The 13,834-nt window shown below is 40.8% G+C and overlaps 1 protein-coding gene across 2 annotated transcripts in view; it reads left to right on the top strand.

The window, feature by feature from the left end:
* The window catches only part of LOC114879634 (protein sister of odd and bowel-like), a 72,911-nt gene extending 59,302 nt beyond the window's left edge, over positions 1 to 13,609 (top strand). Inside the window, exons 3-5 of one of the 2 annotated variants that reach the window (XR_006829542.1) lie at positions 2,358 to 6,034; positions 6,934 to 7,152; positions 7,313 to 13,609. Coding sequence is in view for 1 of the 2 variants with exons in the window: in XM_046286309.1 (XP_046142265.1) it covers positions 2,523 to 4,598 (2,076 nt within the window). In the remaining variant the exon portion in view is untranslated. Of the gene's footprint in view, positions 1 to 2,357; positions 6,624 to 6,933; positions 7,153 to 7,312 lie in introns of those variants that run through there. The other variant, XM_046286309.1, reaches the window with a different exon arrangement.
* The last annotated feature ends 225 nt before the right edge of the window (positions 13,610 to 13,834 follow it).

Here is a 13,834-nt window from a genome sequence, read left to right as displayed (position 1 = left end):
TTTCTCGTTATTGGTACATCAACGGGACATTTTCAACGAGCAATTCTAATTGCGTTGAAATTAAACAGAAATCCAAAGCAACTTGTGTAATAAAGGTAGAACGATCGTGCAACATGATGATCATTACGCTGACATTTCTCTAGCTCAAATTAATGAGCCAGAGACAGTTTTGCGCGTGTGTTGCGTGTGATAAATTGCCAGGAATATTAAAGACGCAACGCATTGTGACTGGTTGGTAAATGCATAGAAACAATTCAAAATACAATATGTTCACTTCTGATGCTTCTTACGCGTTGATTTAAACGTTGTAATTTGTTCCAGTTCCAATTAAGAAGCGAGCTCTATGGCGCGGAGTTAATTAGCTTTGACGAAGGAATTTTAATGACAGAAAATCGTGGATCTACCGAATGAGAGTCAACGTACTGTTGAATTTAATTTTAATAAGGTTTCGTAGAAATATATTTAAACAAAAAAAAAAAAAAAAAGAAAAAAACCAATTTTCTTCCGATTTAACGTCACAATTATTAGCATCGATTGTTCGTCTGCTCTACTAGAAAAATAGGTCAACAGCTTCCACTTCCAAATCCTTCGGATTACGCAAACCTCCGGGAGCTGACGAGACATTAATCATAAACATAGATCAACGTAACAATGACAACGGGTTCGCTGAAAGAAAAGGTTGCCGATTCTCGGCAGGGTCGATCCTCTGTTAGATAGAAGGATGATTGATGATGGACGTCGAGTGTGAAACAAGTTCAAATTCAGTAGGACGATGGCTTAAATAACGAAAGAAACGTTTGGAGAAAGTAATCTCTTTTCAATATCCGGCTATTGATCTACTTCGAAGCCAATCGATTGTTGCCGGTTCTAATGCTTCCGTACGTGGCCACGGATAAAGATCTACTTTCGCCATCTACGGTAACGGGATAACTCTTTTTATCGTCAGAATGAAGTACAAAAGTAGCGTTAGAAAAATGGGTTAAAATGGCTAGAAAGGGTTAAAACCTTAAAAAATAATTTTCAAACGGGTCATACTTGGTCCACAAGCCGCAGTTGACCGATGATCAGATCTAGTGCACTGCGATTGCAGGACTCGGTTTCGCAACGCGGATCGTTCCGTCGTCGGACATCCGGGTGCCGGGAACACCGCGAGCTGCAACCGGCCCTCGATCAATTGTTATACACCGTGGCTGGCATTTAGCCGTCGTACACGAAGCGTGCCTTGTGTTTCCACCGTGTATATGTGTGTGTGTGCATTAATTTGCTACAGTGCGTTGTAGCAGCAGAGCTCGCGGAAAAGAAGTTGCGCAAGAAGGCTGCTGTTGCTTATGCCTCCATACCGATGCTGCGGCAATATGCACGTACACGTAGCGTTGCTGTGTTAAATCACCGCTCTATATGTCTTTCTCTCTTATTCTCACCGTGTACAAGTATACATCCGTTTCTTTCTACTTTAGAGATTTAGCCTTCGATCTCTCTGTCTTCTGGTTGATCGTTGTACCGGCTAGCCGACTCGATGGCTGGCCTGGCTATACTGAATTTATACACGACCACAGTGCGTTCCCACGCCTAGAGCATGCGAGAAAGCCCTGTCTGCTCTTCGGCCTAATGCCCGGCTGTGTACCGATCCTATTCCGCTGGCCCGTCGCCTAAGAAAACGCTGGAAAATCTGGGACACGGCGTCGCGGTATGCGCCATTGTCCACGGGATTAACACGCCGGGCTCGATCTCTGCGAATCGTCACTTTTGCTACTTCGCTGTGTTCGCTTAGATTTCACTAGGTGGTCTGCATTCTTTTTTTTTTCTTTTTCTAGAGCTTTGATGCTTAGACAGTGAGAGAGAATGAGTCAAGTTTTAATTATTTAAGACAGGCATGATTATTTTATTTCATTCCAGATTTCACATTTTTCATTCATTCCTTTATGATCGATTTTGAACCGATACCTGTATCAATTAAAACACTCGGTGATTGCGGTGCAATAAATACTAGAGAAAGTTTCGATGACGTCCTAATGGTTTTCAAGCAATTTCCCAGTGTTTATTGAATGAGAAAGTGAACTTTATTTTGTGATATATCGGTCGTTACGTGGACGATGCTGAGTCAGGCTTAAGTGACCCTTTCACGACGAAAATAGTAATTTTAGAAAATGATCTGTTCGATAAATGGACTGTAATAATAACAATTTCTAATAACACGATGTAAATAGTAAAATAAGGTAGTGTAATAATAGATAATCCCTAGTTTGCTAGTTGATGCAAGATTTCCACCTTTACACGTATTTTAAAATAATCGATACGTACTTTGAGAAAACATCGCGATGAAATTATTCACCAGAGTTTCGATCTCGTTTTTCCAGGTCCTTCCCCGAATTGAAGGATGCGGTGGGTGCGGAGGCACGCCAGTCACCATCACTGAACATCATTTCTTTATCATCGTCTGAAAAATACTGCCAGCCGATCAATCGGTAGCCGAGTTGATAAAACAAGGAGCAATCACGAGGACGAAACAGTTAAACTACTCGATGGATCTTACGGAGGCATTCGCCCCGGGAGGGGGTGGGGAGGATCTGCCAAAGACCGACTTCTTCGACTTCGTCGTCTCTCCGCCTCCGCACTGCGCGTCCGCGGACGGTGTATCCGACGAGGAGAGCTTTCTTCATCGTACAACCTGCAGAAGCATCGGATACCTTCAACAGAGTCACGAGGAGCACGAAACGAACCGTGAACTCCATGGCTCGCCATTTATCAAAGAAACCAACAACAACACTCTAACAGCCCTGCCACCAGTTTCGACCATCACCGGTTCCCTCAGTCATCACCATCACCATCATCACGTCAGGACGCATCACAGTGCTTGCAACGTGCAGCAGAATAACGAGCAGACCCCGATGGACCAGTCGGAGTGCGACTACTGGGGCACCGACGAGACCAAGGAACAAACCTGTAACATACTCCTGGAGGACCTAAACAAATACTGTTGGTCGGCCAACGCTCAGAACCACGGCAACGACAGCGTCACCGTCCACCAGGCTTCCAACGAGCATCATCAAGCGGTGGCTCGAGGATGTTCCACCAACGACAGACAGAATACGGACGGTGCCATCTACACGTTGACCGTGTTGAACAACGAAGCGAACTCCATGGACGCCCTGGACTGCTGCAAGAGTCCAGCCCCAACCTCCAGCGACTCCTGGTCCCTGCGACCTAATCTGGACCTGGACGCGATACTCAGCATGGAGCCCGCCTCCGCGGACCAGGAACACGATCAGACCGCAACCGTGACCGAAGTGTCGCGAACGGTCAACGACAGGTTTCATCCTGACCGTTTCTCCGTCGCTTCCTCTCAGTACGCCACAGACGACAGTGGCTTCGTCGAGAGCAAGGAACTTTGCGGCAGGGGATCCTCCGCGGGAGCCAACTGCGCAAGCGGCGACAACAATAACGATTGGAAGCTGTCTGATCAGAACCTGCAGGAAGCCGCAGCAGCAGCAGCCGCGGCTGCAGTTGCAGTTGGCGCGGGTGACTCTGCGGAGAGTCTCTTAAGAAGCGCCCTTCAGGGTAAGCTCTACACCGGCCCGACTCAAGTGGTCTCATCCTCGTCGCCGTCTACACAAGGCTCCACCATATCGTTACCAGTGACGAGCAACGCTGGCCTGCAAATAGTCTCCGACCAACAGCAGCAACAGCAACAGCAACAACAACAGCAGCAGCAGCAACAACAACAGGACGAATCCATGCACACGTGTACCGATGAGGATCTGTTACTTTCGCAATTGGACCAAACGACCTATCGCCCTGGCGATTACGAGAAACTGAAGAGCATAGCCAACGAAGTGGTCGAATCCTATTGCAGTCTCGAACCAGTCTGTAATGTCTCGGCAACGACCACCGTGATGTATACACTGGACCCAACGAGTGGAAGCTTAGGAACCATCACTCTTCCAGCAGACCTGGGTCAGGTTAGCACGGTCACGGTGGTCACAGCGGCCCAGCAAGACGTTCTTCAGCAACAGACTGCTCCTAGAGCCGAAGTGGAACAACAACAGTCGACCAATCAGATCCAAATAGCACCGTCCAGAGTGGTGACTACGAAGGCACCCAAAAAGTACTGTCGAAGAGCCAACAGGAACAGCAACAGCTCGAACGCGGCCAGCAACGGCAGCAGCGGTTCGGAAACTGGTGGTACCACGAGTGGTCAGCAACAAGGCACTTCCGGCGGCTCTCCTGGCAGTGTCCAGCGCAAAGAACGCTCGTTGCATTATTGCAGCATCTGCAGCAAAGGCTTCAAAGACAAGTACAGCGTGAACGTCCACATCAGAACGCACACCGGCGAGAAACCCTTCGCTTGCTCCTTGTGCGGCAAAAGCTTCAGGCAGAAGGCGCACCTGGCGAAACACTACCAGACCCATGTTACCCAGAAACCCAGCGTCCAGCAACAGGCGAGTGGAAACAGCGCCAGCAACAGCGGGAACAGCGGGAACCCCAGTCCCTCTGGGGAAACGGGTAGCACTACCACCAGCAACGTGACGAACAGGAGTCAGACCCATCAGCAGGTGTCGGTCGATCCCGCGGGGAACGCCTGTAATCCACCCAGTTAGTCGCTCTAGGAAGATTACGTCCGCCGATTGATCGTCTTCAGCGTCGGGTTTGACGCTTTCGATCGTTGCTACCGGCTTCCCGATGGGAGACAGCACCCTCGACAGGTGTACCGTCTGCTTTATTCTTTCTTCTAATTCAACTCCTCGACTCTTTGATTCTATATTCTTGGCCGGTGATCGAATTCTTCGTCCACTGCCACTAGCTGATCTACGATGGTCGAGGTCGATGAACCTTGAACCTGGCGAACCATGACCGACGAAGTTCGCGAGATGCATGGACTAATTATCTCGGGATTTCGTTTTAGACAGAGTATTAACGGCGAACCGTTTTTTTTGACGAGTTCGTTGATATTTATTCGAGCCGTATACACGATGACGCTTGCGAGGTAGAAGAATAAGCGTTCGTCGTGAAACGCTCACTGAACACGTTCCGTCCAACGCTTTCCACGGCGTTTTTAATCGTCACAGTATTCTGTAAGAATTACAGAAAGCCGTCCTTAGAATCGAGTTGCGAATTTATCCGCGGGAAGGAGCGAGCTTCAGATAACTTCCTCCAGGCCTGTTCAGCTGAGATTGGTTAAAGGAGGTGAAAACTGATATCGCCACGCTCGTGAACACACCGTCGATAAATTTACGATGATAAGTTAAGTGAAATAGGCGAGCACAGATCGCCCTTTATTTTTCTATTCTTGTAATTAATTGTCTTCCGTTCAGGATCAATCGATCGTTCAAGGTTACCGTTTCTAAGAGTTTCTTAGACGTATTTATGTTTGAGATTTATAAGGGACGTTAATCTTCAAATTTTAATGAAACTTTGACGTGATGTAGGCTAAAGAAATATTTCATACGTATTCTTTTATAGTCAAGGATCATACTAGAGGGATGAAAAGTACCCTTCAAACCCTTTTTAGATATTGACTTTATCTGAAGTATTTTTTAAAACTTCTATTTTCTTTGTCTATTTGATCCCTATGATAATTTTATTTTACCATAAATAATTTCCAAAATATTTTTCAGCAAAGTGATTAACGTTTCTTGTTGGATCATGGATCCAGAGTGTTACCAATGGCGTTATTAAGGGATAATAAATTTACTTTATATCAAGCTTGATCGATCAATTGATTTTAAACGAACCGTAATCGGATCGTAGATCGACGATGGCCATAAAGCGACTCGATGAAATTGTTGTTCCTAAGACGACTACATAAGTCGTTCGACAAGAAAGGGCCACATCGAGTACGATCGATCTTTATTTAATGCCGTTACGAGATATTAACGTTGAAGATATCTTATTAGAAAGTATTCTTCTTTTAATTTTCTTCTATTTTTCTCTTCCTCTTTGTTTCTTTTTTTTTTTTTTTTATATAGTATACACAAACACACACACACACACATCCAGAGACACGCGTAGACTAGCGTACGTAACGTAGAAACCGGTAAGTAACAGAGTATCGAGAGAGAGATATATAAGTTTTTTTTTTTTTTTTAAGTAATTTGTAGCACGAGCTGTGATTTAGATACATACATACTCAACGAGCGTGGACACGGTCGATTTTTGTCAATTGTGGTGGTTTTTAACTAACGTGTCCCATCGTCTGTTATTAGTAGGAGAGTGAAAGCGAAACGTTCGACGCGCGATTTCGCAAAGAATTGCAATTCTTCCAACACTTTTAGAATCCGATCATTCCACGCGAACCCAATTCAAACCAATTCATCCATTTCACAAAAATTGACGAAACGTCGAACTGTTTAATTAGAATTCAGAATTATTTAATTAGATTCTAATGAATTTAATTAGAACTTTTCGACGTAAATCTTTTGGAATCGTTTTGGAGTGCTGCTCGTGAGATTCACGAATTGAATTTTATTTTTTTTTATTTGAATTTTACTAGATGATTCAAAAATCTTTTTTCCATTAGAAATTTTCGAATAGCTTGAACAACTTATTAGGGTATACTAATGTTTGTGAACTAATGTCTGTGCAATTCTAGAATTGCATACACTTGAAAAGTGTTTTTACATTTATTAGCATGGTTTTATTAAACGATAAAATTTGTAATTTATTTATTTATTAATTGTAAGACATTGTTCACAATAATGTTTTCTTATTTTAATTGTTTGAAACCCAGTTTCGTTATTTACTAGCCAAACCTTGGTAACTTTTATTTTAATAAATCTTGAGCTAATTAATTTCATTTCAAACTAATTACCAAGTATTTAGCGAACTGCCTTTGACTTTCCAGTGAATCTCGCGATTCTAACGCACTCTTTATTTCCTGTAAACTGTAAACCCTTATCGATTCTCCAAACGCTTCGTTTTATAATTTTATTCCAGAAACGAGGAAGAAGGCTGACTTTATTGATGCCACGTTTTATCCTCCACTCGTAAACTTTGATTTCCAATTAGCATCGCGTCATTGAATGAGCCGGCGATACGTGAGAATCTTTTTTCCATGGAATCAGGACAAATCGAGTCAACCAGCTGAGAACTGGGACACAGGATGAACGAAAAGATATTATTTTCTTATCATCTTTCTGAACTTTTATGGACGAAGTATGCTGAGAGGAGTAATTTTTATATATTGCTTTTGGCAGTGTTCAATTTTGCAAATTTTTTTTTTAGAAACAAAATGAAATTTAAATATTAATACCGATGCCTAAAGCAATGATTTTCAACTAATAGAATTTCATTATCGAAAATTTGATTCTTTTAGCTCCAGTCTACTGCAGAAATGGCAAGTTTGTCAGAAGAAATGTGGAATTGTTGATTTAATGGAAAGGCATTAGACGAGGCAGCGGTACTGCGAAAGATCATTCAAAAATGATAGTCGCGAGCGGTATTCGACGCGTAACGCGACGGGGAAAACTTATACAGGCGAAAAGGCGAAACGAGTGTTGCATCGCGGAGGTCAGAGCTTCGGAGAGAGCCTCAGGTTGTTACGAGCAGCGTCCAGGTAATTACAGGTTGCGATATTGCGTTACGTGCATGCATTACGCACCGGGCTCGCGAGAAAAACGATACGTCCCGCGGCGGACGATAAATTCTGCTCGAAAGTCTAGCTTGGATGTTTAGCTGCGACGTTTATCGCTCCTCGCCTCGTCCATCTGAACGTGTTATCCTGCTGGACGTGATAATCGTGTCGATACTAGATTTTTACATTTCTTACGACCTTATCGACTTCCCGCGGATAGGATTGCGCAAACTTTTAAAATTATCATTATTATTATTGCATTACGAGAAGAGCCTCTAAACATTAGGTAATTAAATATTTTTTATAAAGGACAGTCCCGTATTGGACATATTTTTATAAAATTCTTTTATAAATTTTACATAGCTTCTTCAAGACCTCGTCAATTCACGAAAAGAGTATCTTATTTTCATCTACGGAGCCTTCTATTAATACCTACGTTATGCCGTAGCATAAAATATAATACTTATTTTATATGCAAATTTTCTCCTCAGATTCCAGTTTTATTGTACATATTTTCAAAAGCGGTTGTTTCCAGCGCAAAAGACGTCGGTCGCGCTATTTGCAGTTTCTTCTGCGGTTGCGGAAAACTGGTAGCACTTGCGGTTAAACGATTCGGAAAATACCGTGGGGTTATTCACGGCCGCTCTACTTGTGGTCGAGAAATTATCGCGAATCGCGAACTTATATATTTCTTTAGCCTCGATCTTGACATAAAATATTTTTGATAAAAATTCGACGATTTTAATAAGAAACATTTTATCCAGATACTTCTGATTCCTTCGAGGGAATCTATAAATTCTCCGAGTTTGAAAATTTCAATAATATTTGAGGTAGATTATGAAATGCAAATAGAGACGAATAAATATTTATCTTTGCTGATAACTCTGTGTTGGCAGTGAGGTGGAGTAAAACGCGGTGAGAAACTTCGTAACCGCAACTCGTACTAATTTTACGTGCAACCACAAAGTGTTATTTACCATAGGGTGTGTTATTCTATTCGTTTGTTCACATCTGGTGCTACAAAAACGAAACTTGGACACGAAGTTTCTCGGGTTTCAGCAACAGTAAACAGTTTGTATTTAAAACAAAACGCATGCATTTTTGTCCCTTTCGGAAATCGTCGAATCATTATTATCAAACCACTTATCACTACTTCGACTGTGTCTAACTCGTAATCACCGAGTAAGAAACAACTTTCATTCCCGCGAATCAGTTTTAATCTGATCCATATTCGTAAGTGGAACACCTGCGAATAACAGGAGCAAAGGGTTTATCACTAGACCAGCTGCAAATATGTATCAATTTTATCTAGAAGCCTAATGGAACAAGTCTGTACTATCGGTTATTGACAATTTACTGTTCTGTAATTCCATTGGTCGCGTTAGACAACGCTGTGATCTAGCAAAAGTAGAGCGAGATTGTAGAGAATTTTCAGAATTGTAACTCTGCTAACTCTGATTACTGCTTGTATTCTTAAAAACGTTTGAAAATTACGGGAATAACGCTGGTTCGTACTCTGCGAGCGATGCTATCATATTCCACTGCTTATCGTTTCATCGGTAACAGTTTATCAGAGATAATACAGTTTGTACCAAAAAAAAAATGTACAAACCAAACCATTTTTAGCACGAATGAAATTGAATGAAGTCTATTATTATTTTATACTTTGGAACTTTATAAACTTTATTTCTAAGCTGTCCTGGTTAATTTGAAATGTGTAATTTGTAAATGAAAGGTTGTGTACATTATTTCTGAAACATCCTCTAGATGGAAAGATCGGAGCAACGTCTCAGACAATTTTCCATCGATCTTCCGGATAGAGTGGCGTTTCGCCGGTATCATTAGTCAGTTTCGCGAAGTGTATCGTGACAGCGGAGGTTCTAGGATCGTTCGAGGGAAACCGATAACGCGGCGCAAAAGATGCCGATCGATCGTTTAGATGTTAGCCCCGGTGCAGTTTTACCGTTTCTCATCGCGAAATATTATCAATAATACTCTATCCGTCGTCGTTCGAACGATTCCAGTGGATAATGTCAAGGTAATTGCTGATGCTGCGATAAGCAACTGGCGCTCCCTTGAGCTCTTCCTTTCCATCGTTTCATGGTGAGAATTGCGCTCAAGATAAGACACCCTGTTAATTAACCGAATCACGTGGCCTTACTTTTTATCCCTAATTGACTTTCACGCAGTACTTTCTTTCTTTTTTATCGTTCAGTTGAAGATGAAATCGTTTCAGTGAAAATTTTGACCGTTCCATTAGGCTCGTTAGGCTTCAGGGGTTAATTGCAATTTTTGGCTGGAAAGAAAATTCTCATTAATTATTTTATTCGTTTGAAATTTTATACTTTGGTAGCAAATTCCCAAACAGAATGAACATTATTTTTATAATCTTTTATATATCTTTTATAAATCATTAATTAATCAGGCATTTCTTTTTTTTTTTTTTTTTTAATTTATAGACTGAATCAATATGTATACGTCTCGTTAGCCAATTAACAAAAAAAGAAACGTATTCGTATAGTTAGCATCGATAAAAAGAAAAGTGGACACCGATGGTTCGGTACAGTGCGAACGGTAGCTTACGTTAAACGTTCCAAGCCCCTTTTACCCGGCTCGGTCGATTAGTCGCCGTTGCATTTATCGTTTCTCGTTCATCGAGTGTAAGTGCAACGCATTATCGAGGGCCGATGTGGTAATTCGCTGAGTCCGATATTAATGACGCGTGGCCAATTTTAATGATGCCTAAAGTCGTGATGACGACTGCGTGAGACCATTGACGAGTCCGTTAGGTACCTGTCTATCTCGTTTCGATAAACCCTTTCTCGGTGAAGTTGAACGAAAGTTAAATATTCAATTTTCAAAATAAAAATTAATCAAGTGAAAAATACTCGATAGAATCGAATAGATTTAACAAAGCTCAAATTGAAAATACTCAAAGCAATTAAACGAGATTATCTTTCCACGGAAGTATTATTCGCGTATTGATCACATAATCGAGACGATACTTTTCTGAACGTTGTTAACAGATTTAGAAAAGCGAAAAAATCTGTGTACAAGCAAAAAGAAACATATCGTTTTCTTGACGCAATTGATCTTGTGCGCCAAGAGGTAGTTCTAAGAAAGCCTGAACACGTCGATGCATAAATATTCTAATTAAGCACATAATTAGCGAACCAAGAGGCAGGGAATTATCGTAATCGCTTGGTAGTATTTTCATACGTTATCATGGTAACAATATCTTGTCCCGATATCTCTTTATCGCATTAATTAAGCTGAACCAGCCGGAACACACCTGTCTGAAAGTCAACGGGCACAATTCCACGACTCGATCTTTATACCGAGGCTAATTGACTCATTCTTAACTCATTGCTGCTGCACACGCGGCTCTCGTAATTGCAACTTTGTTCATTTCAATGAGAACCATCGAAATTTCATAATTATCTCGTAATTTAACAAATTTCTTCTTAAAAACAAAACAGTGGGTAAAAAAGTTCACAGGATAAATTTATAAAAATGATTAGAATTTTAAATATTTCTTGTCTGACTTAGTTCGGAATCTTTTTTTTTTTTATGGTAGTTCTTAGAGTAATTAAGGTACTATTTTCAACCCGCATCGCGGTCTTTATCGCGATCTCCGAACACGGCACGAACTCGGGCTCTAATTATTCAGGAATGAAAAGCGTCCTCACGATCCGACTTATGACATTTGAAAGTGGATAAAAGAAACTACAAAGGAACAGCCTATGCGCAATTCATTGATACCGTTCGATACGTACAAGTAATTTCTTCTTTAACACGATCAAAATGTATTTTTATCTCGATAGATCCGATCAGAATCGGATGATGTTACGACCCAGTTGAGAAGCAAAAAAACCGCTGCTCTAATTAATGGCCCAAGCGAAACGCGAAGAAAAAGTACACATCTTGGGATTTATTTACGACACAGGTACCGATAGTAAATCGGTTAATCGGCGTGTGCCCGTGATTAAGCACCGTTCCTCTTCTCTAAACCGTGTTACTTACCTGAAAGCGTCCAGGTATCATCAAACTATACGCTTGTTCGGCTCAATATGATGAGATCCGCCTAATAAGGGTTGCAACCGGTGTTTAGAGTGACCAACGACGCGGCTTTCACCAATTTAAACTCGGCAATTGCGACCCGCCCGGCTTCTAATCGACTATACACGCCGGCAACGGTAATCGATCTCGACGATTTCGCCTACATCTACGTCGTTACTCGCCTCGACATGGAACGGGACGATTCACTAACCGTTAATAACCTCTCTTTAATTGACTGGCTTCTTTAATTGTAACGGGAATCGATTTGTTGTACGATCGAATTTCGAGTTCCATTTCACGATTCGTTGCACTCAACGCATTCGAATTTTCGGGTCGACGCGACGGGTCAAGTTTAGATAGATGTTGGTAGATCTTGAAGATCGATTAAGATAAAAGAGAAAATTGCATGTATTTTTCACATGCAAGATTCAGTTGGTCTACAGCTTTGCAAAATTATATGGAATTGCGAAAATAATAATTTATATGAAAATACAGGAAATTCTAGAGTACTCTTCTTACACTTATCCTTAATTGAGAGAATCAAGATCACGTCTTCAGTATTAGGCCTTGAATAATTAGAACGAAATGATTTTTAGAAATTTCCAAGATGAGAAAAATCATTTTTGTTGATCAAAGAATTCCATCGAATAAATAAAGTTCTCGGATGATCATAAAGCTTCCTGTTAGACAACGATCGAGTACGTTTTAACAGGATGCGAGTGGGTGTTGAAGAATCTTCCGTAGTGACAGATATCCACGGAAGATCATGAGCCGTGTGCTGAAATTCGAAGAAGTTGAAGCATCCGAGCGAAACTTGACGGAGATATATTCAACGACACGCTTAGCTCGGGATTTTTCATCGGCTTGGCATGTCGTTGTAGCGCGTTAACCTTCTGAAGGTAGAACGGAGGTGTGGCACACCCCCGTCCCTCCGTAAACACGAGCTTACGGAGATACAACAATGGTCCCCGCAGATGGAAGATTGCACAGAAAGGTGCAACGTTCACGTGCAAAGGTCGCCACGCTTGAATCGGATAAACGAGGATAATGTCGCGACCCAACTATCATAGATGGATTTTATGCACCGTAGAAAAAGATTTGATACGCATCTATGGATGATCCTTTACTTTATAGCTCTAATATTTTTCTGTTCAAGTGTCATTGTCGTTTGGTAAGGACTGGATAGGAATTTTTTAAGAAAATTTTCCTCTCAAAAGAAAATTCATTCTCACCGCCGCTAATTATTTATAAAAATAATTTTATCATTATAATCAAAATTAATAACAAAGCGTTTGGAAAGTCGTCGTACCTATTTTGTTCACGTTGAATAATACTCAAGGTGTACCGTTGTATTATAAGGCAACAACCCCTTTCACTTACTCTATGCTGCGTTATTAATTTAACGTTACATCCCTTGTTTATAGATTTATACACATGAATATTAAAAAAAAAATATATATATATATATATATAGTATGTTATTATCTCACACTATTTCCTAGTTTGATACCACTTTAATATTAAAACGATTGCGATGAGCGTCAGTGTTGTTAAGACCTTTTGTTAAGGTGACGTGAACCCAATCCCAAGGTTACCATGGTAACGAGATATTTTCAACGAGATAAGTAAATAAATAAATAATGAAACGGATAAGTAAATACGAATAATACTCAACAGTCGTAGCATGATGCCTGGAGCAAAAGCGACCGGTCAAAACTTGCAAACAAGTAAGGAAAATGATTTCTTTTAAACGTCGATTAAATAAAGATTATTAATAATTAAAAGGAAAATAAAGGTTTAAAAGAGTCTCGACTATGTATATAGGAAACGTACATGTTGGCCTATCCAGTACAAAAAAAACCAGATCGTTATAATATTAATAAGATCACCGATTATTGTGTTGTGTGAATAATTACATTTTAATGTTGTTAACGATTTCGTAATATATATATATGTATACACATGTTTCTATACATATACAAAATACACGGATTTATATATATATGTATACGGATACATACATATAGAGATACGTATACATATAAATGTTAACACAGCTCTTTATTTTTTTCCTTTCTATCTTCTCTCTTGTTCCGTCTCGTTTCACTCTCTTCTTACCCTTTTTTACTTTGTTTGCTCTCGCCATGCAGCTGAAGAAGACTACTTGTAGAGGATCGTTTTTGTTTTGTACTTAAAGCGTTCTCG

Source organism: Osmia bicornis, chromosome 6 (genome assembly GCF_907164935.1).
Source record: "Osmia bicornis bicornis chromosome 6, iOsmBic2.1, whole genome shotgun sequence".
Lineage (NCBI taxonomy): Eukaryota > Metazoa > Arthropoda > Insecta > Hymenoptera > Megachilidae > Osmia > Osmia bicornis.
This window is presented reverse-complemented; position numbering and strand designations above follow the sequence as displayed.